The 25290-nt window shown below is 42.4% G+C and overlaps 1 protein-coding gene across 14 annotated transcripts in view; it reads left to right on the top strand.

Moving 5' to 3' along the window:
* The window catches only part of LOC125359314 (6-phosphofructo-2-kinase/fructose-2,6-bisphosphatase 2), a 38135-nt gene extending 14671 nt beyond the window's left edge, over positions 1-23464 (top strand). For 2 of the 14 annotated variants that reach the window (XR_007212533.1, XR_007212532.1), the window contains exons 14-18: positions 703-765; positions 999-1063; positions 1713-1892; positions 15361-15531; positions 17594-17706. Coding sequence is in view for 11 of the 14 variants with exons in the window: in XM_048356987.1 (XP_048212944.1) it covers positions 14788-14860; positions 15358-15531; positions 17594-17770; positions 20374-20467; positions 21870-21996; positions 23200-23352 (798 nt within the window). In the remaining 3 variants the exon portion in view is untranslated. The other 12 variants (XM_048356991.1, XM_048356990.1, XM_048356989.1 and 9 more) reach the window with 12 other exon arrangements.
* Positions 23465-25290: the final 1826 nt, after the last annotated feature.

The raw sequence follows: 25290 nt of genomic DNA, 5'->3' as shown, positions 1-25290 counted from the left end.
GCCATTAAGGGACAGGCCGGGAGACACCTTCCTGGGGAGAGGGCGGGGCGCACAGCACTACCAGGATTCCTGGCCATGGGTCCTCCCCATCTTCCACTCAAATTACAGTACATTCTTCAGGCAACAGAGCGTAACTCCCAGCAGCCATCTGTCAACTACTTGCTGACTTCACTCAGCTACTACAAAAGCTCTCAGTGCAGGGCAGCTGCTTTGGCACTGCGGGATCTTGCCTGGCGAAAGCACACAGTGTTGTGTGGATGTTCCTGGCAGCATCCAGAGAGTGGCTGACCAGTCCCAGCTTGTTGCTCTGGTTACTGAGAGGTGGTGGTATCTTAGAAGCATCTTCATCTTTTGAGTTGAGGATGGAGCAGCTTTTTCTCGTAAGAACAATAAGGAAGAGCTGCTGCCTTCTGGTACTTCCCTTCTCCACTCCCCCAGCCATTGGAAGCCCTCCAGGCTGGCCACAATACGCCATCGTCTTCTCGTCCTGTCTATAGCTCTTAACTCCTGGTTTGCTTTCGTGAAAGGATCCAGATTGACCATATTTCCTTCCTTACCACTTGGGTCTTGATGCTTTCCTAGAACTGCAGGGGGTGGTCAGGGTAAAGTAAACACCTCATGAGCATCTTAGATTCTCTCTTCCACTCCACCTTACTCTGTAGTTCTAAGTGCCTTCCTTCACCTGCCTTTTTCTGTTTTCAGATGAGCTACCATACTTGAAGTGTCCGCTCCATACCATCTTCAAACTTACTCCTGTGGCCTATGGTAACTATGCACGCAGGCTGGCAGGAAGTAGGGATGGAGGAGGTTGGGAAATCTGAGTTGTCTCTGAAAAATTGTCTGGAAATTGAACTTCATTAGCCCTGTGCATCAGAGACGTCCATTAGTGCCTTCCATTGTATTTGTGATGCTTCGACGGTACAATTCCCTGTGCTGAACTCCAGGAATGTTCCATGACTCCTTTTCCTGAAGGCTTTTCTTTGTGCTGTTTTTCTCAGGGTGCAAAGTAGAAACCATTACCCTCAATGTGGAGGCTGTGAACACACACCGTGACAAGCCAACCGTAAGTATTTTCCCGCGGATAAGCATGCCAGGTTCCTACCTTGAGTCTTCGAACCTTTGGCATCAAGAGACTGGGGTTCTCTGATGTTCAAAGGGGAAACAGATCCAGTACTCATGGCCTAGGTAGCCTGCTTACTTCCAAAAGGAAAAGATGTGGGAGTTATTTTTCTATTTCTTGAAATGAGTATCTCTTTCATGAATCTTAGCCTGGAAAGTTGGTTCCTGGAAATTCAGTTAAATATGGAAAGTGTTTGGCTGGAGTGATACGCAGATTCTTCCTGACCCCTTTCCCCCTTTCTTGCCCCAGAAGGCCCTTATAAGTCAGGGCCTAAAGGAGTCTGCCAGGTGGGGCCAGCAGGTTTTGGTGGGTTTCTCTATCTGTCCCTGGTAGACTGTGCAGTAGGTCAAGCCTTTCCTTGTTAGGCCCCTTTCCTGCTCTGGAATGTGACGCTCAGGGAATGGATTGCACTATGACCCTTTTAGCCTCTGGGGCTAGGAGACTAGGTCGTATCCTTTGTGAGACCCTATGTAGAGAAAAGCAGGAGGAAGGAAGTTTTGGTTTATGAGCTTTTTTTTTTTTTTTTTTTACCTTTATGGGTCAGCTGTTGGCATGGCTTTCATTTGTATGGTGTCCCTCCATTTCCAATCAGAACAACCTCCCCAAGAACCAAACCCCTGTAAGGATGAGAAGGAACAGCTTTACGCCTCTGTCCAGTTCGAATACAATCAGGCGTCCAAGAAATTACAGTGTTGGGAGCCGGCCCCTCAAGCCCCTCAGCCCTCTTCGTGCCCTGGACTTGCAAGAAGGGGCCGACCAGCCGAAGACCCAAGTCAGCATTCCGGTGGTGTAACCGTGTGTCTCCCTCCAGCCCTTGTCACTAATCACCAAGGAGTAACTTAACTTCCACCCCCCACCCTTACCCTGAGCACCTTACCATTTGTCTGACTGCAGAATGGGCCGCGTGCGTCCTGCCTGTGCAGACCAACTCGACCCATTCTCCAGTTTGGAGTATTTCCTTACCTGGGGGCAAGATGGCCAGATGGGTCTGTTAGGCTAGGTGACCAGTTGGGGTGGTCTGGAGGAGGAGGAGGAGAGCGGGGCTAAGCACGCCTCAAGAATGTGGGATTTTCTGTTTCCTGGTGTCTAGACTTAGCAATGTCCTGTGTTGGTGAACTGGGGGATGGTGTTGGACGGAGACACAAAAGCCCATTTGTCTTTCACCTTTGTCCCTTTCTTGTGTCTTTTGGCCACTATCCTTCCCTGACTTACCGCCCCCCCCCTTCCATCTCCCTCTTGGATTGTCCGGTGTTGTGCATGGCGTGGTGGTGTCTTTTGAAGGAAGGGGCTGTTGGTGTGGGAGACGTTTGGGTTCCTTTGGTGGTGTGTACAGTGAGTCTTTATGGAGCTGCATTTGGGGAGTCTTCCCTTTCCATTCCCTCTACCCTCATCTCCAGCCCAGTCCACCCAGGCTATAGAACATCCACAGAATGCTCTGCAGCTTGCAGGCGGACATAGGGTGAGAGGCTCTTTCCATGAGAAACACCGCAGGTCTTTAATGGTCTGGGGCCAAGGCTCTGAGGATGTGAGTTGTCTTGTTGATGTTCCCCCTGGGAAGAACTGGGTATGGTCTTTTTCTGGCTGTGGAATGGGGTTCAGGAGAACAGTTCTTTCAGGCTCTGGTTCAGGTAGACATTTTCCTCCTGTGGCTTTCAGGTTTCTTGTTCATCACAGCAACTCTCTTGCTACAGCTCATGATCTCTGGGCCTGTTTAGAAGGAGTGAGCTAGACTTATAAGCCAACAGTGATGTCCAAATTGTTCCGAGAGAGAGAGAGAGAGAGAGAGAGAGAGAGAGAGAGAGAGATTTCACGGAAACTGCTCATTGTTGTCCAGTAATTTTTTTATCACACTTTTCTTTTTTTTTTTTTGGCCAGTCCTGGGCCTTGGACTCAGGGCCTGAGCACTGTCCCTGGCTTCTTCCCGCTCAAGGCTAGCACTCTGCCACCTGATGTGGTGCTGGGGAATCGAACCGAGAGCTTCATGTGTAGGAGGCAAGCGCTCTTGCCACTAGGCCATATTCCCAGCCCCCTAAACTAAATTTTCTTTTAATGCATTTTTCTAATGTGGAAAAGCTTTGATGATCAATGTAATCTCTCCTATTTCCCCACTTCATTTTTATTTTTTTTTTGGCCAGTCCTGGGCCTTGGACTCAGGGCCTGAGCACTGTCCCTGGCTTCTTCCCACTCAAGGCTAGCACTCTGCCACCTGAGCCACAGCGCCCCTTCTGGCCGTTTTCCATATATGTGGTGCTAATGAATCGAACGGAGAGCTTCATGTGTAGGAGGCAAGCACTCTTGCCACTAGGCCATAGTCCTAGCCCCTCCCCACTTCATTTTTAAAGAGACTCTTTCATGTTAATGTCCCAAGATGTCCCAGGGAACCACAGTCCTTGACTCTATTTCTGCCCTGTCATTGTCTTTGTGTGTGAAGTAGGACTCGAAAGCCGGGATTATCTGCCCCTTAATGGCCTATGTTGCCTTAACCTCTGTTCCCAAATTTGCATATGAAATAAGTGGGTGTGCATGTGTACATTCTCCTAAGCTCTCTGGAGACTTAGAAGAGTTAGGTGGCTCCCTAGCTCTCAATCGTTTTGTAGTAGAAACTGGTAAGAGAAAGTTTGCTCTTTTTCCAGAGTCTTTTCTTTTCTTTTTTCTTTTTTTTTGTGCTAGAAGTTCTTTCACCATTCTCACCAGGAGCATTCCTTAGAATCCCCTTCAGAATTTTTACATCTGTCTGGGTCCACTTGAGTCGGGCTGAGTGCTAATTCTCAGTCTCTGGGATTAGTGTCTGGACATATATGTGTTTCCTTATGACTCTGATTCATACTCCAGGATAATAACTCCACCTGATAAAGCTGGGTGCAGTAGTTTCTTAGACACATTTCAGCTTTAGAATTCTGAGCTTTCTTTGTTCTGAGAGGACAGTTCTTTGGAGTTAGATGTTAGGGCAGAATTCAATATGAAATTAAAGGCAGGCAAGTTATGCTAAGTGCTTGTCTCATCTTTTCCTCTTCACATTGCAGGGGGATGTGGAACGAAGCACTAAATTAAATTACTATTCTTGGATAAGGATCTTAAGCAGGCTGGCAAGAGGTACATAGAACCTCTAGGATGATGAAGACTGCCGGGTACCAGTGCCTTACACTTGTAATCCTAGTTACTCAAAAGGCTGAGATCTGATGGTGGTTTGAAGCCAGCCGAGGGCAGGAAAGTCTATACAACTCTTACCTCCAATTAACCACCAAAACTCCAGAAATAGAGCTGTGGCTCAAATGGTAAAGCACCAGACTTGAGCAAAACAGGCAAGGGAGAGGACTTAAGCCCTGAGTTTAAGCCCTAGATCCAGCACACACACACATACACACACACACACACACACACACACAGATGATTAAGACTGTCACTTTAGGCAGCTGCCTCCTAGCCTTAGGTCCTTTTTACTGTTACATTCCTCTTAGAATACCTCAGCCAGTTTCTAAAATCTGGAAACTTTAGAGATTCCTTCAACACTATATCTACGATAGAAAGTAACCTGCTCTTCCTAGTGAGCTGTCACACAATGTCTTTAGTGTCCTTAGTTGTGGGACTGTGAACTGGGCCAAGAACCCACAGAAGAAAAGGAAAAGCTTCTTCTCCTGAACTAAGTTACTTTGAGACAGAGGACAATGCAATTCATAACAAGTGAACCTGTGTAAAAGAACAGCTCACTGAATCTAGAAGTGTTGACATTGCGGTGGAGAACAAATCGCTGCTCTGGCTCTTGTCCCATGGACAAAGAGTTAGAGGGTAGGGATGCCCTCTCCCCACATGTGACAAGGAGATGTGGCCCAGGAGGTGCACATGACACTTTTTTTTTTCCTTTTTGGCCAGTCCTGGGGCTTGGACTCAGGGCCTGAGCACTGTCCCTGGCTTCTTTTTGCTCAAGGCTAGCACTCTGCCACCTGAGCCACAGCGCCACTTCTGGCCATTTTCTGTATATGTGGTGCTGGGGAATTGAACCCAGGGCCTCATGTATAGGAGGCAAGCACTCTTGCCACTAGGCCATATCCCCAGCCCCCACATGACACTTTTTAAAGCTAGCCTTGTTTAACTTTTGCTTGGATTGGAATTCAAACTTCTCTACTATGTGTGAAGTGAGAATAAATCAGAGATAATGAATGAGAAGAGCAAACTTTGAGGGATTAGGCTGTGTGTCTCTGAAGGAACTTTCTTTGACCAACTAGCACTGATTTAACCTATTATAAACACCGTCATCATAGACAGGTTCTTAGACATCTGTTCTGACTCTCTGTTGACTATTTTGCAAAGTACTGATTTGCTTCACCCAGAAAAGGAACCAAGGTGGCCTTATTATAGGACAGAAGAAGTTAGGATTTGAAAGCAGCAAGATTTTTGACATCTTTCAATTTTTAGAGCAAGAGCCTTTCAGAGAAACTTCAAAATGGGGAAGCCAGGACAATACAGAATCAAATCGAGCTCTTATTCCAAATAGTAAGAAGTGCCACTTCCATCTTTTTCTGCCCTTCTCACCCCTTGTTAGCTTGAAGGCATACTGATGGTAGGTCCATATTACTTTTCTTGGGTTTATATCACAAATCCTACAAAGAAAAGATGACCTCTGGAGTACTCTTTGCTGAGGCTTTGAGTTTTGCTATGGGAAAATAGGTGAAGACTTTAGCCTTTTATTACCAGTATAGAGTAAGGAAAGGAAATTCCTAATACAGATTTCTTTTTCTTGCTTCAAAGCAGAATGAGGGAGTATGTAAGTTATTTGAAAGTTAGTGTTTTGTTTCAGTTTAAAGAAGGGATGAAGGTAAGAAAATCCTTTAACAACATGCATCGTGCTAGCTTTATATCATTGTCCTGGTCTTTCAAAAAGTTAGGCCTGGGGATCCAATATATTTTTACTCTAAGACTGACTGGTTAAGTGTTTCAAGCGAGGATCTGGGTGGTTCCCTTTGCAATCCACATTTGATCTCCAGAAGCACTGGTATTTGAAGAACCAAATTTGATATACATGTTTGGAAACAAGTCCATTTTAGATTTTACTTTTTTTTTTTTTCCGGGAACTGAAGACTTGAGTTCTAGAGAAACTCTTTGATGCTTGGGGTTTTCAGTGGACAAGGTGAAACTTGTCCAGTAGCAATTAATTTCAACAGCTGGGTGATGTTGTCTCCTGAACATCTGATATCTTTTCCAAGCCCAAAACCCATGTTGTCTTTATTGTTAGGAAATTTACTAGCATTACCCAACTTCCCTTGTATATACTTCGACCTTAAGAATATATAACAACTGAATCAGGTTGCAACATTGAGTTTCAGATCTTTAATGTTTTTTCCCCTAGAGATAACATATATCAGCAGTATGTCCAATATATATTTACCATGTCAACTGACAGGTTCTAGTAAGTCTATAAGCCAACAACCTACCTGTTTTTCCATTGTACTGCCTGGTAATCTATGCACATGATTATAATTCTCTGTCTATACCACGCTTCCTAATTTTAAAAAAGGCACTAAATACTTACAAAACTAAGCATGTTTTCCTCACTGGGAATTTCTGTACACTGTTATTTTTCATAGGCATATATTATATAACAGTGGCCCAAACTCTCTTTGTTGTTTTTTTAAGATGACAGTTGTACATCATATGTATGGTATTGGATGAACTCAGCTAAGGTAGTACCTGTTCAGAGCCTGAAGTTGTGATGTCTGCTAGATTTTGTCTCACCTGGTCCCCCACTTTGGGGCTTTACTGTCTGTTCCTGGACTCTTGGTATTGTGCACTTATTCTGTCCTGGCTTATGCCATTCCATGAAAGTTTTAAGTCTGTCATGTCTTCAGCTTTTAATCTAATAAGTAAGAATTCAAAGGAAATTTTGAATTCAAGAACTTGATTTTTTAAGACTGACTAACAAGTATTCTTTCCAATAAGACTTTTGCTGGAAATCTGACCAAAATCTACCTACTGTTTTTGTGTCTGAATTCCTTATATATTTATATTTTTTCTACACCGAAGTAACAATATTGATCATTCTCATAGGGTGATGGCTTTTCTATGGCAAAGGACTGGTCACGAATGGTGCTCTTTGGAGGGGAATAGGAGTGGGGCTGAGTACTATTTTGGATGGAAATGGGCTGGAGGAGCAGAGTTCCACTGCAGGTTTCCTAGGCAAAACTATGTTGAAAGTGGGATTGTCAATCTTTAGCAGCATTCTAATTCAATTAGGTGATAATGATAAAATATTTTACTCAGATCTATTTAAGGTATATATAACTGTATTTGAAATGGGTTTTTTTGGGGGGAGGGTATGAGAGAGAGAGAGAGGGAGTGCATAGAATGGGTAAATAAAATTGTTGAATAATTCAAACCTATCAGAAGACTTCTGGGTTTTTTGTTTTGTATCTTGGATTATGTTCCACAACCACTTCCTACCCCTTTACCTCATACTGCGGCATAATGTCAACATTGTGTACAAGACAGACTTGGGCAAACCAACGTATTTCTCAGTGTGACTGGAAACCATGGAACAGGCATGGCCCTCTGTCACCACCTTCTGGGGAAGGTGGGAAGGACATTGGAGGTACATGAACATCAGTAGTCATGCATACCTGCTGGTGCCTGTATAAGAACCAGGAAAATCCTTAACACTTGACCATGTAGGGTCATGATTCCCAACAGCAATATATAACTCATATAACTCATTATAAAGAAAGAACTTAAGAGATCTTTTAGAACTTGTTGACTGTTGCTTTTAAAATATACCCTGCCTATTTCTAAAAAGATTATAGCCAAGAGGGTGTTTTCATTTCTGGACAGATGTGGTTGTTTCACTATTCCCTGGCCTTATTCTTCATTGACCCAGGAGCTCATTAGGAATGCATAGTCTCAGGTTCTACCTCATACCCACCAAATCAAAACCTTCGTTCTAATGGTAGCAGTTGACTCAGGCACATTTAACATTTGACGAAGACTTGGTGGGGGAAAATTGTTTTTACAAGGTAAAACATTAAGTCCTAGATTATGGGAAGAGGTTGATCTATTTAATAATTGATTTCAGAACAGGCAGGTACAACAGAAGAGATTGTCCTCAGGACCCAAATAGCTCCTGATCACATTGACTGAGTAGCCTGTATACTCTTGTTTGTCTGTCTGTTTTTAACCACAGGGGTATGCCCACTCACATCTCACATCTTAGGTCTGCAGCTTGTGGCTCAGGTGTAAAAGGGCACTTGGCCCATTGTGATCACAAGGTGGGCTTCTCGGGAAAAGAAGCCCATAGCTATGCCATTAGAGTTTGCCTGATTTCCCAGAGTCCAGATATGTGGATGCATGGTAGTATGTCTGCGCCTGCATGGGGACTTGGGGATGAGAGGATGGGGGTAGGGAGGGATTCTACTCCCTTCTCTTCATCTTTTGGCTACAGTAAATGGCTTTGCTTCTCTTCCTCTCTGACTCATAGGGGGTGAACACTCCGCAGAATATGCAAACATCGGTCTCTGTGGCATCCCTCACATTACAACCTTGACCAGATTGCTCCGAGAAAGCCATCTACTGAAAAGCTTGGGAAGTCAGCACCACCAAAGGCTAGAACAGGACATTGAGTGGAGTCTGGGGCCTGGAGAAACATCTCATTTTTACCCCTCATGCCTATTGTGGGGATATCAGCTATACTGTGCCTCAAAACGTTTAACAGCCTCAATCGATTGTTGTCTCTTTGCTAGGTTTCACCCAGGTTTGCAAATGTCATTCTGTTTAAGAATTGGCTGGGCACTGGTGGCTCATGCCTGTAATCCTAGCTACTCGGGAGGCTGAGACCTGAGGATCATGGCCAGCCTGAGCTGAAAAGTCCCTGTGAGACTCTAATCTTCAATTAACCACCAGAAAACTGGAAGTGGAGCTGTGGCTCAAAGTGGTAGAGTGCTAGCCTTGAGCACAAGGGCTCAGGGACAGCGCCCAGACCCTGAGTTCAAGTCCCTATGACTGGAAACAAAAAGAATTTCACATTCTACCTGTGACTATGTGTGCCCCTAACTGGCTTTTAAAAAAATCCTAAAGTGTAATGCACCTCTTCAAAATTGATTTCTAGGTGAGGAATGAACTCCAGGAAGCCTTTCCCATGCAGTTAAGAGCTGGTCTTTGCATCCATTGCACCTACAGGCCCCAACAGTGGGAAAAAGACAAATCGCCAGGGGAAGGAAGGGTATCTGAGAAATTCTCTGTAAAATACCTCTTCTGTGGTGATAGAAGAGCAATGGCCACAGCACATTTTCCACTTAGAGAAGATTTCCTTTCCCCAGCCTTTCAGGACCGCTTCTGATTGTGGCACTCTCCCCTCAAGGGTACTCATACTTAAGTTCTTTTGTTGTGGTTTCTACATGAAGAATGTTCTCTCCTTTTAGATGAAGAAGACTGGTTTAGTGCTATGTAGTGATGAGAAGCAGAGAAAAAAGTGGAGCGTCGTTGCTATCCCACAAAGAAATAACGATGAGTGTTGTTGACAGGTGCTGGTAGCTCACACCTACCATCCTAGCTACTCAGGAAGCTGGTATTGAGAGGATCAATGGTTGGAAGCCAGCCTGGGCAGGAAAGTCCATAGGATTTTTTTATCTCCAATTACCCAGCAAAACAAAGTCAGAACTGGAGCTGTGACTCAAGTAGTAAATCACCTCCTTGAGTGATAAAGCTAAGGGAGAGCACCCAGGCTCAGAGTTTAAGTCCCAGTATTGGCACACCCCTCTCCCCTCCACTAAGAAAAGGGGGAGGGGAGGTGTTGTGCTGTAGTCTATATGAAAGCTATGGCTGGGTGGCGACTTTGAGAGCTAGTTATCACGACTGAGATGGAAGACAGTAGTCACTGCCATGATCAGCTGATCTTGCATGCTCACTCTGAAGAAGCCAGGGAGAAGCAAGACCTCAACGCACTAGCTAGCTAGCTCTCTACTCCCTAGATCCGTGGGTGTCAAATGCACAGACAGGTCTCTTGTTAATGTGATCTTAATATACTATTACTTCTGAGGAAGAATGTAAGCTCCCTAAAGTCTATTGTATCTTATAAACGAAGACTATTTTTTTAAATGAATACTACTATGTTTTTAGCTCTAAACAGTCTCCCCCTTTTGCTGAGAATGCTCACTAGCTGGGCCAAAGAATGAGTAGCAAGAAAAGTAATAGAATGTATGTGGTTTTTATGTACTCAGTGGTTCTTTTATACTGTGGATGGTACAAAGACTGTTACCTAAGATGCAGTGATCTGGGCTGCAGGCAGCTCAGTATCCAGCAACTTGGAGCTCCTTTTGTATGCACAAGCTGCCTTCTAGAAGGCTCCTTCCTCTGCCCCACAGCAGGAGGTTTTCATCAGCTGCTTGTAGCATGCTGTACTGTAATGATTTTGCTCCTCTCGCGGTGCAGACTTCTTTCTGCATCTGAGACCCTTCTTCTGATGATGATCAGACAATATTTTTATTTAGCTATTTATTCTATGTAAGGCGTTTTCAAGCTCTCGTATTAGCATTTGCATGTATGTAGTCGGACTGTCATGTAAGTTATGTTGTCTGTGTTCTGGGCAGAAATCTAGGTGACTTGAATTTTTAAGTATGCTATTTATAGACCCTAAGTTTAATTTCTAGACTATGAATGTTCTGTGAGAGGGTATACCATACTGTGTGGTTCAGTGGGTCTCTTTGTGTTTGAATGTTATTTTTCTCATTGAGTTTTATTATAAACCAAAAAGATATGTTTCTGAAGAAACATTCATCTCCTGGATAAATAAAATCATGTTAAAATATGTCAGTAACCTTCATTGCTTTTATAATGAGAAAATACAATAAAGGTTATTTTTAATTAAAGGAAGCAAGTGATTTTGAAGTCACACACAAAAGAAAATAACATTTTGTGATCTTTGATTATATATGCAAGAAATATGAATGACATTATCCACAATGTGTTTGGAAAGAGCTCCTTTAAAGTGATTTTCAAATTAGTAGCAACTACATTTCCCAGATACAGTAGTGTTTTTACTTAATGACTATTAAGTTGCACTAACATTTCAGTGTTAAATCATTATTGGTATTCTATTTACTTATTTGTATACAATTATGTAATGATTACTTGTTAGTTGCCCTTTTCCTAGAGTTTATTATTGGAAAGGATAAGGTTAACAGGCCCATATTTCCCCTTGCTTTTCTCCCCACTAAGAATCTTAGATAGTATTTTTGTAAATCTATATGATAAAAACAACTGGAAGCTTTTTCTTGGAGTTACTAGCCCTTGAACATTTCCAAATTCTCTGAAGTTCTAGGGTTCTTCTAATAGAATCAAAAGGATTGATGAGAAGTTATCAGTATTGAGATAGAAGAAAGAGAAGTGACCAGTGTTGATAAATACATATTGCTTTAATACTATAGCCAGAAGACTAACATTAATGAGGGTGTATCATCAGTATTATAATTTCCTTGGAAAGAGCACCAGTAACTTTGATTTCTTTAAAATCTTTAAATAGTTGTATAAAGGAGTTTCAATTCACCACTTCAATGTCTTGTGTATAATATATCTTGATCAACAGCACACCTTTCTGGTCACTTTTGCAAGCACAAAGCCAGCCTCAAACCATCCCTTGTAAAAGCTAGAAGTATCTGAAGTCATTTTCTTTGTTTCATAGACAAGTAAATAAACACTACAGAATGAACTGTCAAAGCTACCACCTCAGAGCTAGGAAATCGGTTGGCAGATTCCTGACCATTGAGAAGCAAGCAACACATACTGTATCATTGTTAAATATAGTTAGCAACTTAACAAAGACATCAAGATCAGAAAATGACTTCAAAGAATGTTCTGCTGCTAATGTGATGATGGTCATGTTGCTTTTCTCCCACAGCTTCAATTATGACACTATCTCTTAAATCTCTTAGGACTCACTTGTGAGGAAGGTCAAAGCCCAGTCTACTTGGAGGCAGAGGCGCGAGGATTGTGAGACTGAGGCAAGCCCAGGCAAAGTTATTCTCCCATTCTTAAAGGCTTTCTCTTTTGCTTAGTAACTATGTCCTTTGCTATGCAGAAACTCTTTAGACTGATGCGATCCCATCTCAATTCTCTCCCCTACTTGTTGAGTCCCTGGAATTCCATTTAGAAAATTATTGCTTATACCAGTAAGTTCTAGTGTTTTCCTTACTTCTTGTAGTAATTTCAAGGTTTCATATCTTACATCCTTGATCCACTTGGAATTGGTGTTAGTACAAGGTGGCAGGAATCCACTTTCAGGTTTCTGCATGTGGATGTCCAGTTTTCTCCACACCATTTGTTGAAGAGGATTTTTTTCTCCCAATGTGTATTTTTTTGTTCAAAAATCAAATGGTTGTAGATGTGTGGGTTCATTCAAATCCCTGGCAAGCTGGGTGCTAGTGGCTCATGCCTGTAATCCTAGCTACTCAGGGAGGCTGAGATCTGAGGATTGCCAAAGCCAGCCCAGGAAGGAAAGTTCATGAGACTCTCATCTCCAATTAACCACCAGAAAACCAGAAGTGGCACTATGGCTTAAAGTGGTAGAGTGCTAGCTTTGAGTGAAAGAGCGTAGGGACAGTGCTCAGGCCCCGAGTTCAAGACCCACAACTGACAAAAACAAAAACAAAAAAGTCCCTAGCAATAAAGGAAGTGCAAACCAAAACAGTGTTGACATTTCTTGTCATTCTGGTCAGAATGGCCATCATCAAGAATACATACAACAGACACTGGCCAGGATGGGGGAGGGGGAAGAATCATAAGACACTATTGGTGGAAATGTAAATTAGCACAACTACTCTGGAGAGCAATATGGACATCACCCAAAAAGGTAAAATTAGAACTACCTTATGGCCCAGTGTTACCACTCTTGGACATTTACAAATCAGGATACAATAAAGACACCTTCACACCCATTCCATCGCAGTACTATTCGCCATAGGCAAGTTATAGAAGCAGCCCAGATGCTCTGTGACCAATGAAAGGATCAATATGTTGATCAAATGGATCAAGGAAGAATATTATATCATTTGCAGGGAAATGGATAGACCGGGGGGAAAATGATATTGATCAAAGTAAGCTAGGATCAGAGACACAAAGGGCGCATGTTTTCTCTCGTGTGGAAATTAGACCTAAAATGCAGACATATCTGAAAACACGCACAAAGCCATAAGCATATTCATGTGATTAAAACTGATGAAAGATGGTATATTCAGGAGTGAGATTCCATGGTGCAACCCCTCTTTGGACAATTAATAGTTCTATGAAAAGAATGCCGGGAAACTAAAGCATATCTTGACTACAGGGGGCTGAAAGGAAAGGGGATGGTGAATGGGCAGATGGGAGGGGCAGATAAAGATGTGTTGTACAAGGGCTCAACAGCTACGCGCATCTGATCATAGAACATGATGCTTACCAAAATGAACTCCAAGAAGTGGCAATAGGATAGTGGAAATTGGGATATGTTTTGTTGGTGTTCCGCCTTCTGGTTTCAGATCTGCCTCTAAAGGCACTCATGCCTGTCTAATTTCCCAGAGCTTGCTGCTTTTAGCTCAATAAGGGAGCTACAAGATAGTAGTTGTTCTCTGTATTTGTTGAATTGGAGATGTCTTCAGCTCACATGGTCTTTATCCTAGAGTGGAGATGACATATTCTGATCTCTTTGGGAACAAGACATAAGCAAAGGGATGAAAGATTAATATTGGAAAGGTTACTGTTGTCCTTGGTATACTTCATTATTTTATCAACACTTAAAATTTATTAGGAACTCTATCTCAATTTTATCATTGGAGCACCGAGAACCTACAATAGGAACAAGAGGCTGTAAAACACCTCCCCTCACCCCTAGCGCACTTGACATGCTCTAAATCCTGACTCCCAAGCAATCTCCTCACCTCTCTTTTTGTCCACTTGGTTCACTATGGGCTCAGGCCAGTACCTATTTGAGGAGGAGCAACAGAGTGGGAAGCCTGGCACATTCCTGGCAAGTGGGGTTAAGGTGTCACCAAAGGACTTTGGAATGCTCAGGTTTGGAATCCGCTAAGATCTGATCCTTGCTAGGAAGCCATGGATCTAGAGGACAGGGGCAGGTGGGGTTTGCTTACTTCCTTTATTTTCCAATCCTCCTGAGTCTTCAGGGCTGCTTCCAGCCTTGGGATGTCTGAGGGTGAGGAAATGTAGAGGAGGCAGCACTTAGGGCTGGGTCTTCCTTAGGAAAGCACCACTGCTTGGTGCCTTGTCCTCTGTCTAACCCAGTGCTGGAGACAGTTACTGGTGGACTGTAAACACTGGCAAATATTGACAGAGCTCAAGGTCATGGCAAAACCATTTGGGTCATCTGTGCAAAAGAAAGGTAAACCTGCAGTTAAAAGGGATTGGAGAACTGGGTTTGCATTCCCAGAAATTAGGAAATTTCTGAAACTGAGCTTTACCGCTGGCTGCTCTTTTAACTCTCTCTTTTCACTCATGACCAATGCTAAGTTTCTTACTGCTGTTCTTATTTTCTGTTGCAGGATATAGTTTCTTTTTTTTGCATTTTTCCCCCCAGGGAAGGGAATCAATATAACCTCTTTTCTAAGAGGGAAGTGTTTAGTCTCAAGTGGTGTTAGAAGAAGATCTATTTTGGTGCTAATTAGGTGGCTGGGTTTAAGTTAATTTCAGTAAGTCACCTGATGTCTGATCACCTGATGTGTTGTAGGATTGTGTCCTGTCTTATGATTATGTGGCTGATTTCTGACTCAGGTGGTATGTATAATTTCCTCAGCTCATGGGGTGCTTGGTATCAGTTTGTGGGTATGAGGCATCATTCTCTTAGGGTTCTAATAAATGTGACACTTATGGTGGTTATTTCACTTCTAGGACATCTCAAATCACTCCACCTAATACTGTGTACTCATTAGACGATTACATTTAGCGGTAATCCTGTTCTCTGAAGGATGTGGTTACTGTTGACTTTTGCTTTGTATTCTAAAATCTTGCCCATTCCAAACTTGTGAAGATTATGAATTTATACTTACGATGAGCTCAAACACTGCATGAAATTCGAGTACAGTTCCTATTATTTCTTGAGAAATATAACTGGGAATCTTTGGAAAGAGCAGGGCTTGGATATATATGGACAGAGAAGAGTGCAAGAAATTAGAATCCGTCATCCAGCAAATGGACACCTGAATGTGGAATCTAATGGAGGCTTTCTTGCAGCCAGCACTATATCATACAAACCTCTTCTCTTTCTCTTCCAGCAGCGAGCTGTCCAGAACCTCCTCCAGTGGACAATAGCATTTTTATCGCAAAGGAGGCGGAAGGACAGCTTTGGGGGACCTACCTTTGCACTAAGGGCTACCACCTGGTAGGACCAGACAGTTTTTGGTGCAACGACTCGAAAGAGTGGGATGCCTCCACCCCTGAGTGCCGCTGTAAGTTGGCTCTTCCTGCTTTTTTTTGCCCATATTGTCCTACCTGACCATGTTAATACTTAGTGGATTTTTTCCATTGATGTCTGTAAAATTGTACATAGGATAGGATTGCAGCATGACAGTTCCATACATAGTCATATAATGGATGTTGATTATATTCACTCCCTCTATTACTCTTTCTTGCCCTCCTCTTTCCTCTCCCTTCTCTCTTCCTCTCCCACCTTCCCAGTAGTCCCCCTTTTACTTTCATGGGTTGGTGGGGTTTTTTTGTTTTATTTCCCCCTAGCATCCACAAATGGGAGAAAAATATGGGCTAGCTGTCTGGAGGAACTGGTTTGTTTTACTTAACATGATGAGCTCCTCTGCCATCCCCTTTCCGGCGAATGACTTGTCATTCCACCTCCCCCCCCCCCCCCCCCCGCCCCATTTTGTTCTCTTTAGAGACAGGGACTCACTCTGTAATCCAGGCTGATCTTGTACTCACATTCCTTTTGCCTCAGCCTCCTCAGTGCTGGGATTGCAGGTGTGGGCAATCTTTCTCTGCCAGGAATTCAATTTTAAAGCACTGTAGTGGTTAAGCTTCTCTTGGAAGGTATAAGATCAGCTCTTGATAAGTCTTAATTTAGTTGAGCTCATAGAATTCTTTGCTCCTGTGAAAAGGGAAGTCTTTTAAAATTTTTAGTGCCATGATTGAACACAGAGCTTTGCACAATATACTATCCCACTGAGCTATACCCTCACTCTTCAAAAAGAATGTTTTCCTATTTACTAAAACTTCTTTTTTTCACTATAGTTTATTTAATCTCATACTGCTTAAAAACTCTTTTAAGTTTATCTTTGAATGAACATATATTGATGATCTGAGGGGAATTCATTGTTATTCTGATACATACAGTGAACTTTGAACAAGTTCTTATATTATTGAACACCAACTATATACAAAGTCAAAAAAGTCAAGGTGACATTTATATTCATTTAGCAATACCTGGCAAATGATTTCATCTCTGTCCTTACCTTATTAATGTAAAGTAAGTCATTTTATCTCTCATGTAAAATGTGTCTCATGTCATGTAATTTCTTTTTTTAAATTAAAATTTATGACAAGGTGTTGTGCAAAGGGGGTACAATTACTCATTTCATGTAATTTCTGGGAAAAAATTATGTTGGCAATTTACAAATAAGGGAAGTGAGATCCACCTGGCTTGCCCAAGGTCATAGAACTGGTGGTGGTAGGATGAAGGATAAATAATTCATGTATTCTTTTTTTATTTATTTTTTATTTTTGGTCAGTCCTGGGGCTTGGACTCAGGGCCTGAGCACTGTCCCTGGCTTCTTTTTGCTCAAGGCTAGCACTCTGCCACTTGAGCCACAGCGCCACTTCTGGCCATTTTCTGTATATGTGGTGCTGGGGAATCGAACCCAGGGCCTCATGTATATGAGGCAGGCACTCTTGCCACTAGGCCATATCCCCAGCCCCATGTATTCTTTATTATTAACTATTTGCAAGTCAATTACATTCAATATCTATGCACTTACATCAATTTTTAAATTAAAAATAGCCTAAATTCGTCATATAGGGGAGAGGGAATTTTATGGTTATAGTTCCACACACTTACACTAATATTTTCAACTTTTTTCATTTGAAAAAAATCATATCCTTCTGCATTCTTTCCTATTTTTTCACAGAAGAGAATTAAAAAAAATGATCAGTAATATAAACTTAGCTGAATGAGAGAGAAGGACAGACTAATATAATATAGGCTCACACATTTTTAGAGCAACATTTAACATAATAATGGTCACATGATTGGTAATTTCCAGCCCTGTGCTTGGCTATATTGATATAAATTCAGCTGCCAGTCAAATAATTCTTATGCGTGATCAAGGCCACGATCAGGGTGGTCTTTTCTCATCCCACGTTGAGATGATTAGGTGCCATTTACCTTTACCTATTAAAAATGTGCAGCCTTAGGCTCATACTCTTTCTCTGACGTCTGAAGGAGGTCTGGCTTTGATAGGCTCCATCCGGGTCCTTTCTCATCCATTCTCTGCTTTTCTCCAGTGGGCCACTGTCCTGGTCCTGTGCTGGCAAATGGAGAATCTAATTCTTCAGGACCGGTGAATGTAAGAGAGAAAGTCACGTTCAAGTGTGATGACCACTACATCCTCAAGGGCAGCAACTGGAGCGAGTGCCTAGGGGACCACACCTGGGAGCCTCCTCTCCCCATCTGCAAAAGTAATAAGTCCTGGAGACGCCCAAAGAGACAGATGATAGTGTTACCCTAGACGTTGCCCCATATGCTTGCAATGTGTCTTCTGGGAAATTGTTAGGATCTAACAGACAACCAAGAAACAGAGAGATCTAGCTCACAGAAGTCAACCTCCATTCAAGTGATGTATTCCTAGAAAATGAATGGTATCCAAGCATAAGCAGGACTGCTGCTCTACTATGTCCCGTACAAAGTGGTATGGGGCGTTGACTGTTGTAGTTTCATTAAGATATACATTAGTTGTATAAGGGGAGTTTCATTGTGACATTTCCATACATGCATACAATATACCCCATCAGCTTCACCTCTTTAATAGACTCCCTTATGCCCCCTTCTTAAAACAATTGTAGCAAGTTTCATTGTTCTATCTTCCTATATGCATGTCAAGTACCTTCAACTTCATTCTCCTGATTATTTATGTTTTTATTACAAGAGAGTGACTAAACAATTTTCATTTGAAAGCAGGAAAAGACCTGATGATTTTCTCTTGTCTGCTGCCAAGTTATATACAAGGAGAAGTGCAATCCCCTGTGAATCACTATAGTTCACGCCTCTCAGAGGTGTTCAGCTAGATGTGCTTATGTCATGAGTTTTTGTTATATTTATGCACATATTTATAGCAAACACTCAAGTAAAATGTTTTAAATTCAATAAACATGAAATGTTTATGTTCATGGATATGTATGTACACATATGTGTATGTATATATGTATACACATAATTATATAGCTATAAAAATGAGACCCTGCTATACATACTTTTAAATACCTGCGACTGTATTTTTTTTTTTTTTTTTGCCAGTCCTGGGCCTTGGACTCAGGGCCTGAGCACTGTCCCTGGCTTCTTTTTGCTCAAGGCTAGCACTCTGCCCCTTGAGCCACAGCACCACTTCTGGCTGTTTTCTATATATGTGGTGCTGGGGAATCGAACCCAGGGCTTCATGTATACGAGGCAAGCACTCTTGCCACTAGGCCATATTCCCAGTCCCCCTGCGACTGTATTTTATATAACAATGCATATAGGAATTTTTCCAGACTAGCAATGCAGCTTTATCTCTTTGTTTTAAATAACTACATATAGTTATACTATAATTTATTATACATTTCCCATATTGATGGACATTTATTTTTACCTTTCGTTGCAAACAAAACATTGTTTTACAGCAGTGTTTAAATGGATGTTTTACGCACCCATGTCTCATTATTCTGTCTTTCTCTTGCCTTTTTTTCTTCCTTTACTTTTTTTCACAATTCTGGGGCTTGAAGCTCAGGGCCTTGTACATTCTACCAGTGATCATCACTTCTATCTCTGTTGTATTCTGGTTATTTTGGAGATAGTCTTGTGGACATTTCTGCCCTAGCTGTATTCAAACCACGATTTTTAGCTCTCACTCTCCTGAATAGCTATGAAACAGGTGTTAGCCACTGGTGCCCAGCATATGTTGTGGAGTAAATTTCTAGAATGATTGCTGGGTTAAAGATTGTTATTACTGCATATTATATGTGAGATATTCAGAAAATTCTAAAGACTTTTGCTACATATTGGAATATAAATACAAATCGAAAGGCTGATGGTATTATTGCTTATTAATAATAATTAGCTAATATGGAAATAATGCTTATATGATGTATGTGAAAATTTACTGAAGGACATTAAATAAGACTTGAGTAAAAGAAAACATATACTGTGATCCTGGATAGGCAGACTTAATATTACAATGTGGTCCCCTGGCATTTTTAATTAAAATATACATAAGGCAAAAAAATAATTTTACAATCTCACTTGAAAGGATACATAGTTAGTGTTGCAAACTTACTTTTTAAAAAGAAAATGATGATATTTGTATTTGTCTAAAAATAGAAGTTACTTTAACAGATAGTAAAATATACAACAATATGGTTGTAATGTTATGACTGCATTTCAAAATAATTACTTAGAAGTTTTCATTTGAAAAATATATAAAACAGGAAAAAAGTCATAATTTGTCTACTGCAAAATTATATACACAGATATATAAGTTAGCATGGCAAATAATAGGTACTCTAGTATGCCACTAAAATAGTAAGTATAAGGCAGGAAGGCAGGACAGGTTGTTTAAAATCTATGGGAAACATAATTTGCTTTAGTAGAAATGAGATAATTGCCCATTTGGAAAAAGGCAAAGTAGTAGCTCTAGTTTACACCCTGCTTGAAAAAACATATTCTAGATAGACTCAAATACATAAATATAAAAACCAAGTGATTAGGTTATTAAAAGGAAACCTCGACGAATTTGGGGGAAAAAAAGGCCATTCACCTGTGGTTGAAATTTTCTTTCCTAGTAGGCTACCAGTGAGTACCATGCTCTGCCAGTCAGAACATATTCTGAATCCCTGCTAAGTCAGAGGACCATTGGGGGGAGGGGAGGGATCTTTCCCAGGGACAAAGATGATTTGGGTGAGAAGGCAACATCCCTGGGTTTCCCATGGACGGCTAGGAAGATAGCAGAGGCAGGTACAGGCATCTGCTGCAGGGGTGCAAGTCATTCAAGTGGAGAGAGGTGCGTTCCTCACTGTACCCTTCCTTCGCTCAGGAGACTGTGACCCTCCTGGGTATCCGGAGCATGGCTATTTTGATGGAGGAGCGTTCACCTCGGGATCTGTGGTGACTTATTTCTGTAAGGAGAGGTGAGCGCACACAGGCTTACAAGTAGGAGCTCTTGCTCTATTGGAGAACAGTCTATGTCCCTCCCCCTAATCCACTAATTTCTGGCTGCTTCAAGGTTCTGGGCTCCCTCATTCTTTTTTTCTTTCTTTCTTTCTTTTTTTTTTTTTTTTTGGTAAGCACTCTTCTAGCCCACAGGTAGCTCCTTCCAGTCCCTATAAAAGATGGGTCCTACTTAGAGAAGCCTATTTTTCCTAGTGAAGGTATTACTTCTTTAATCTGAAAGATACCTTTTAAGTACTAAAAATGCATGTTTTCTAAGGCCTCAGTGAAAACCTCAAAACACAGAAGGTCAAAAATATAAAGATTTACAGCGGAGATCCTTAAAAAGTCCTACCTAAAGTCTATCCTTTTGATGGTGGTAAGGTTTGAACTCAAGGATTTGTGGTAGAGCAGGTACTGTACCACTTGAGCTATGTCTGCAATTCCTCTGCATCCCTTGATTTCTCTTTGCTTGCTTTCAGCGTTTGTTTGTTTGCTTGTTGGGTGGTTTTTGATTGCTTTGGTTGGTCCTGGGGCCTGAACTCAGGGCCTGGGCCCTCTCACTGAGCATTTTTGCTCAAGGCTAGCATTCTACCATTTTGAATCACTATGCCACTTCTTTTTTTTTTTTTTTTTCTGGTGGTTAATTAGAGATATGAGTCTCACAGACTCCTGCCACGGCTGGCTTTGAACCATGATTCTCAGAGCTCAGCATACTGAGTAGCTAGGATTACAGGTGTAATTACTGGCACCTGGTTTCAGTGTGTGTGTGTGTGTGTGTGTGTGTGTGTGTGTGTGTGTGTGTGTGTGTGTGTGTGTGTGTGTGTGGTTTAAGGCAAAGTCTGCTTTTTGCTCAAGGTCAGCTTTGGACCTCAATTCTACTACCTAGTTTTCCACATAGCTGGAAGTACAGGTGTGTACACCCCTCCCCCCCTCAATCTGGTTTGTTTACTTATTTTTGAGATCTGAATCTTGCTAATTTTTTCCCAGGCCGGCCTCAATCTGCATTCCTTTCTAGCGGCCGGCATTACAGGTGTGTACGTACCACCGTGCTCAGCTTTAGACTGCTTGGTGGCTCTTATCATGGACCTGCTGCCCCTTTCCTCCCCTTGCCCCTTGAACGAGGAAACCATGTCCTCCTCTGCCTCCCCGTGCAGCGACTGTGCACAAACACGTTGCTTGGGAATTTGGCACTCTTGTGTGTGGCACATCGATTCGTCCCCCTTGCCCAGCATTTGTAAGACGAAGATAACCCAATTGCTTTGTAAGACTCAGAGAATGGAATCGTAGATTCTACGTTCAGAGGCAGGGAGGCCGATCCCAGCCTATACTGACCTGTTACAAGTAGGCAAAGCAGCCTCGGTGACCCGACTTTGCCTGCAGGTACCATCTGGTGGGCCAGCGGGAGCTTCGATGTCTAGACGGGGAGTGGAGCGGCCAAGTTCCGGCCTGCGAGCGGAACCCAGAAGCTCCCACACCGGCCGGGCAGATTGCCTTTGAGAAGGCCCTTGTAAGTAGCGGCTTCTGTCTTGTTCTCAGCTGCAACTCCACTGCTGGGCTGCGGCTCCAAATTACAAAGCAATTAATAAGTGAACGTGCTCAGTAGACACCTGCACGGTTTAGGACCTGGTTGTTGAATGGGCTGGCTTTCCTAGGAAGGAGCTTCATGAACCATCACCTTACATTCTGCACGCAATGGACATGTCCATTCACCGCCCCCAAATTGCAAACACCTCATTAAACTCCGATGGAAAGCAGTGTTTCATCCTGCCTCATAGAACAAGGTGCAGGGACTCAGTGTGCCTGAGATTTGTTAAGCACTGACTGCCGTGAAAAGTTTCCTACGGTTCTTCTGACTTCAATAAAAAGGATTTTCCTTGAGATTCTTCCTTCAATCTATATTTATTACTGAGAAAATAATTTGTCGTGGAAAACAAGTGCATTCGGATTAGAAAACGTAAATGATGTATTGTGTTTAGGACCCAGCTGCATTCTGGGGACGTGGCTCAAGAGGTACAGGGCCTTCCTAGCAAGTGCAGAGTCTATTTCATTTTATATGATCTATTTATATATTATTTTTCTTTCGGGACCAGCACTGAGGCTTGAACCTGGGGGAGTGGGGGGGGGCTCAGGTTCTCCCTTAGCTTTTTATTTTTCCTTTTTTTTTTTTTCCCCAGTCCTAGGGCTTGGACTCAGGGCCTGAGCACTGTCCCTGGCTTCTTTTTGCTCAAGGCTAGCACTCTGCCACTTGAGTCACAGCGCCACTTCTGGCCATTTTCTGTATATGTGGTACTGGGGAATTGAACCCAGGGCCTCATGTATACAGGGCAAGCACTCTTGCCACTAGGCCATATCCCCAGCCCCTTATTTTTCCTTTTTAAACCAAGCTTAGTGCTCTACCACTTGAGATGGTAAATGCATTTTGGGCATTTTGCTAGTTAGTTGGAGCAAAGAGTCTCAGGAGCGTTTCTGCCCTGATGGCTGCAACCCATGATCCTCAGATCTCAGCCTTCTGAGTAACTGGGATTCACAGGCATGAGCCCAAATGCAAAGCCAAATCTTCTGTTCAAATCCCAGTACTTCCCGGAAGATCCAGATCTCTGCTGAAGCTCCTGGGTTCCAAGGGCTAGTAGGGTTCAGAGTCCTACCTAGCCCTTCCTCGTTTCTTCCAGCTGTAACTTTGGTGTTTGGATTTTTTTTTTTCTTTCTGCAGCACGCCTTTCAGGAGAGAAAAGACCTTTGCAGTGCCACCAAGAGCTTTCTGAAAAGACTAGAGGAAAGTGGCTTAACAGTGGACGAACTGAAATCTTCTCTGGAGATGAAGAAAGCAGAGTTAAAGGCAAAGATAGTACAACATCATAGCTGAGAAGATTGGTCATGGAAATAAAACAATGAATACATTTTCTTGGCTCAGAAGCTGTCAGAAAGTCTCTGACTGGGTTGAAATGCAACTTCATAGTAGCCAATGCAGTAGTTGTATAATGTAGTGTGTGTGTGTGTGTGTGTGTGTGTGTGTGTGTGTGTGATTATACTTACAAGATGAAAAATCAAGTGCAGTGATAATCAGTTTAGGGGCCAGAATTAGCAATGCATTCATAGAGAGGGGAGAGTTTAATTTCCTGTCTGTGAGAGAATGAGTTAGCTTAAATCTCAAATAAGTGTTCTTCTCCTGTTTTAATGTGAGATACAAATTATGAAGCAAGTATAAATGAAAAGAAAGAAAGAAATTGTTAGTTGTGGGGCTTGAACTCAGGGCCTGGGAGCTGTCCCTCGACTCTTTTGCTCAAGGCTAGCGATCTATTGCTTTGAGCCACAGCACAATGTCTGGTTTTCTGGTGGTTAACTGGACATAAAAGTCTCATGAGGACTTTGCTGCATGGGATGGCTTCAAGCCACAGTCCTCAGATCTCAGCCTCCTAGGTAGCTAGGATTACAGGCATGAGCCACGGGTGCCTGACTGAAAGAAATTTTTGAGTTGAAGAGAACACACGGTAGGGAGGCATGTCTCTGGGAGGGCGGGCGGGAGCCAGGCAGCAAGGCCGTGGGGGATGATAACTGAGAAAGAGCATGCAGAAGGCACAGGTCACACTTCAGAGAAGAGTTGCAGAGCCTGGTAAAAGGAATGAAAATGGGATTTGACGTTTTGGCAAGATTATGGAAACCATTTGGGATGAGAAATGTGGAAGGTGAAGGAGGAAAAATAGGATCCATTCTTCTTGAATCAGGAGTAAATAAGAGAAAATTTGACCTGAGTGAGGCTAATACAGAATGGTTTTTAGTCAAATAGGAAACAAGATTATCTTTTGAGAATGGATATACCAGTTGGTAACCTGAAGAGAAAAAATTGCAATGATTACAGTGGAAAAGGACTCTAGTGCATTAGGAAATGATGCCTTGAAGATCCCTTTTATTTCTTTTGGCCAGTACTGGGACTTGAGCTCAGTGGCCTGAGCACTGTCCCTGGCTTCTTTTTGCTCAAGGACAGCACTCTACCACTTGAACCATGCCACCACTTCTGGCTTTTTCTGCTTATGTGATGCTGAGGAATCGAACCCAGGGCTTCATGCATGCTAGGCAAGCACTTTACTGATAAGCCACATTCCCAGCCCCCTGGAGATCTAATTTTAAAGGTGTTATTTCCTTGAACTTAGCTTTCAAGACTGCACAGCTGGGAGTCCTCCTCTAAGCTCACTCTTATCCAACCAGTCTCTTCATTTGGGGATGTAGCCATGTTTTCTTTAACACTAAGATCCTTCTCAGTTTCCGCTAATAATTTTCATTGCTCATTCAAAGTTCAGCCTAAAAATCTCACAGCTGTCAAAACTTCTGGGATGAACTCAATCTGCTCTATGAACTCCTTTCTTTCTAAACCTGCATGGAAACTTTCTTTCTTTCAGAAAGAACATTATGTTGTCAGAAAGCCAATAAGCTTTGGGCACACAAATTTGAAAGTTTATGGTGAATAGCTTGATTGGACAATGTCAGGTTATAAATTTCTTCCTAGGAACACAAAGCCATGATATCTATGTGGTATCAAATATTATTGGCCTTTTATTGCATTTATCTAAACAGCACTCAACAACAGACCAGTATTTGGATATTTTTTAGTGCCTGGTATGTATTAATAGTGATAGTAGCCATTAATATTTAGCTTGGTACTGGTAGCTCACATCTGTGATCATAGCTCCTCATCTGTGGATCATAGTTCAAAGCTAGCCCAGACAGAAGAGCCCACGAGACTCCTCTCTCCAACTAACCAGCAAAAAGCCAGATGTGGGGCTGTGGCTCAAATGGTAGAGCACCA

Source organism: Perognathus longimembris, chromosome 11 (genome assembly GCF_023159225.1).
Source record: "Perognathus longimembris pacificus isolate PPM17 chromosome 11, ASM2315922v1, whole genome shotgun sequence".
Lineage (NCBI taxonomy): Eukaryota > Metazoa > Chordata > Mammalia > Rodentia > Heteromyidae > Perognathus > Perognathus longimembris.
This window is presented reverse-complemented; position numbering and strand designations above follow the sequence as displayed.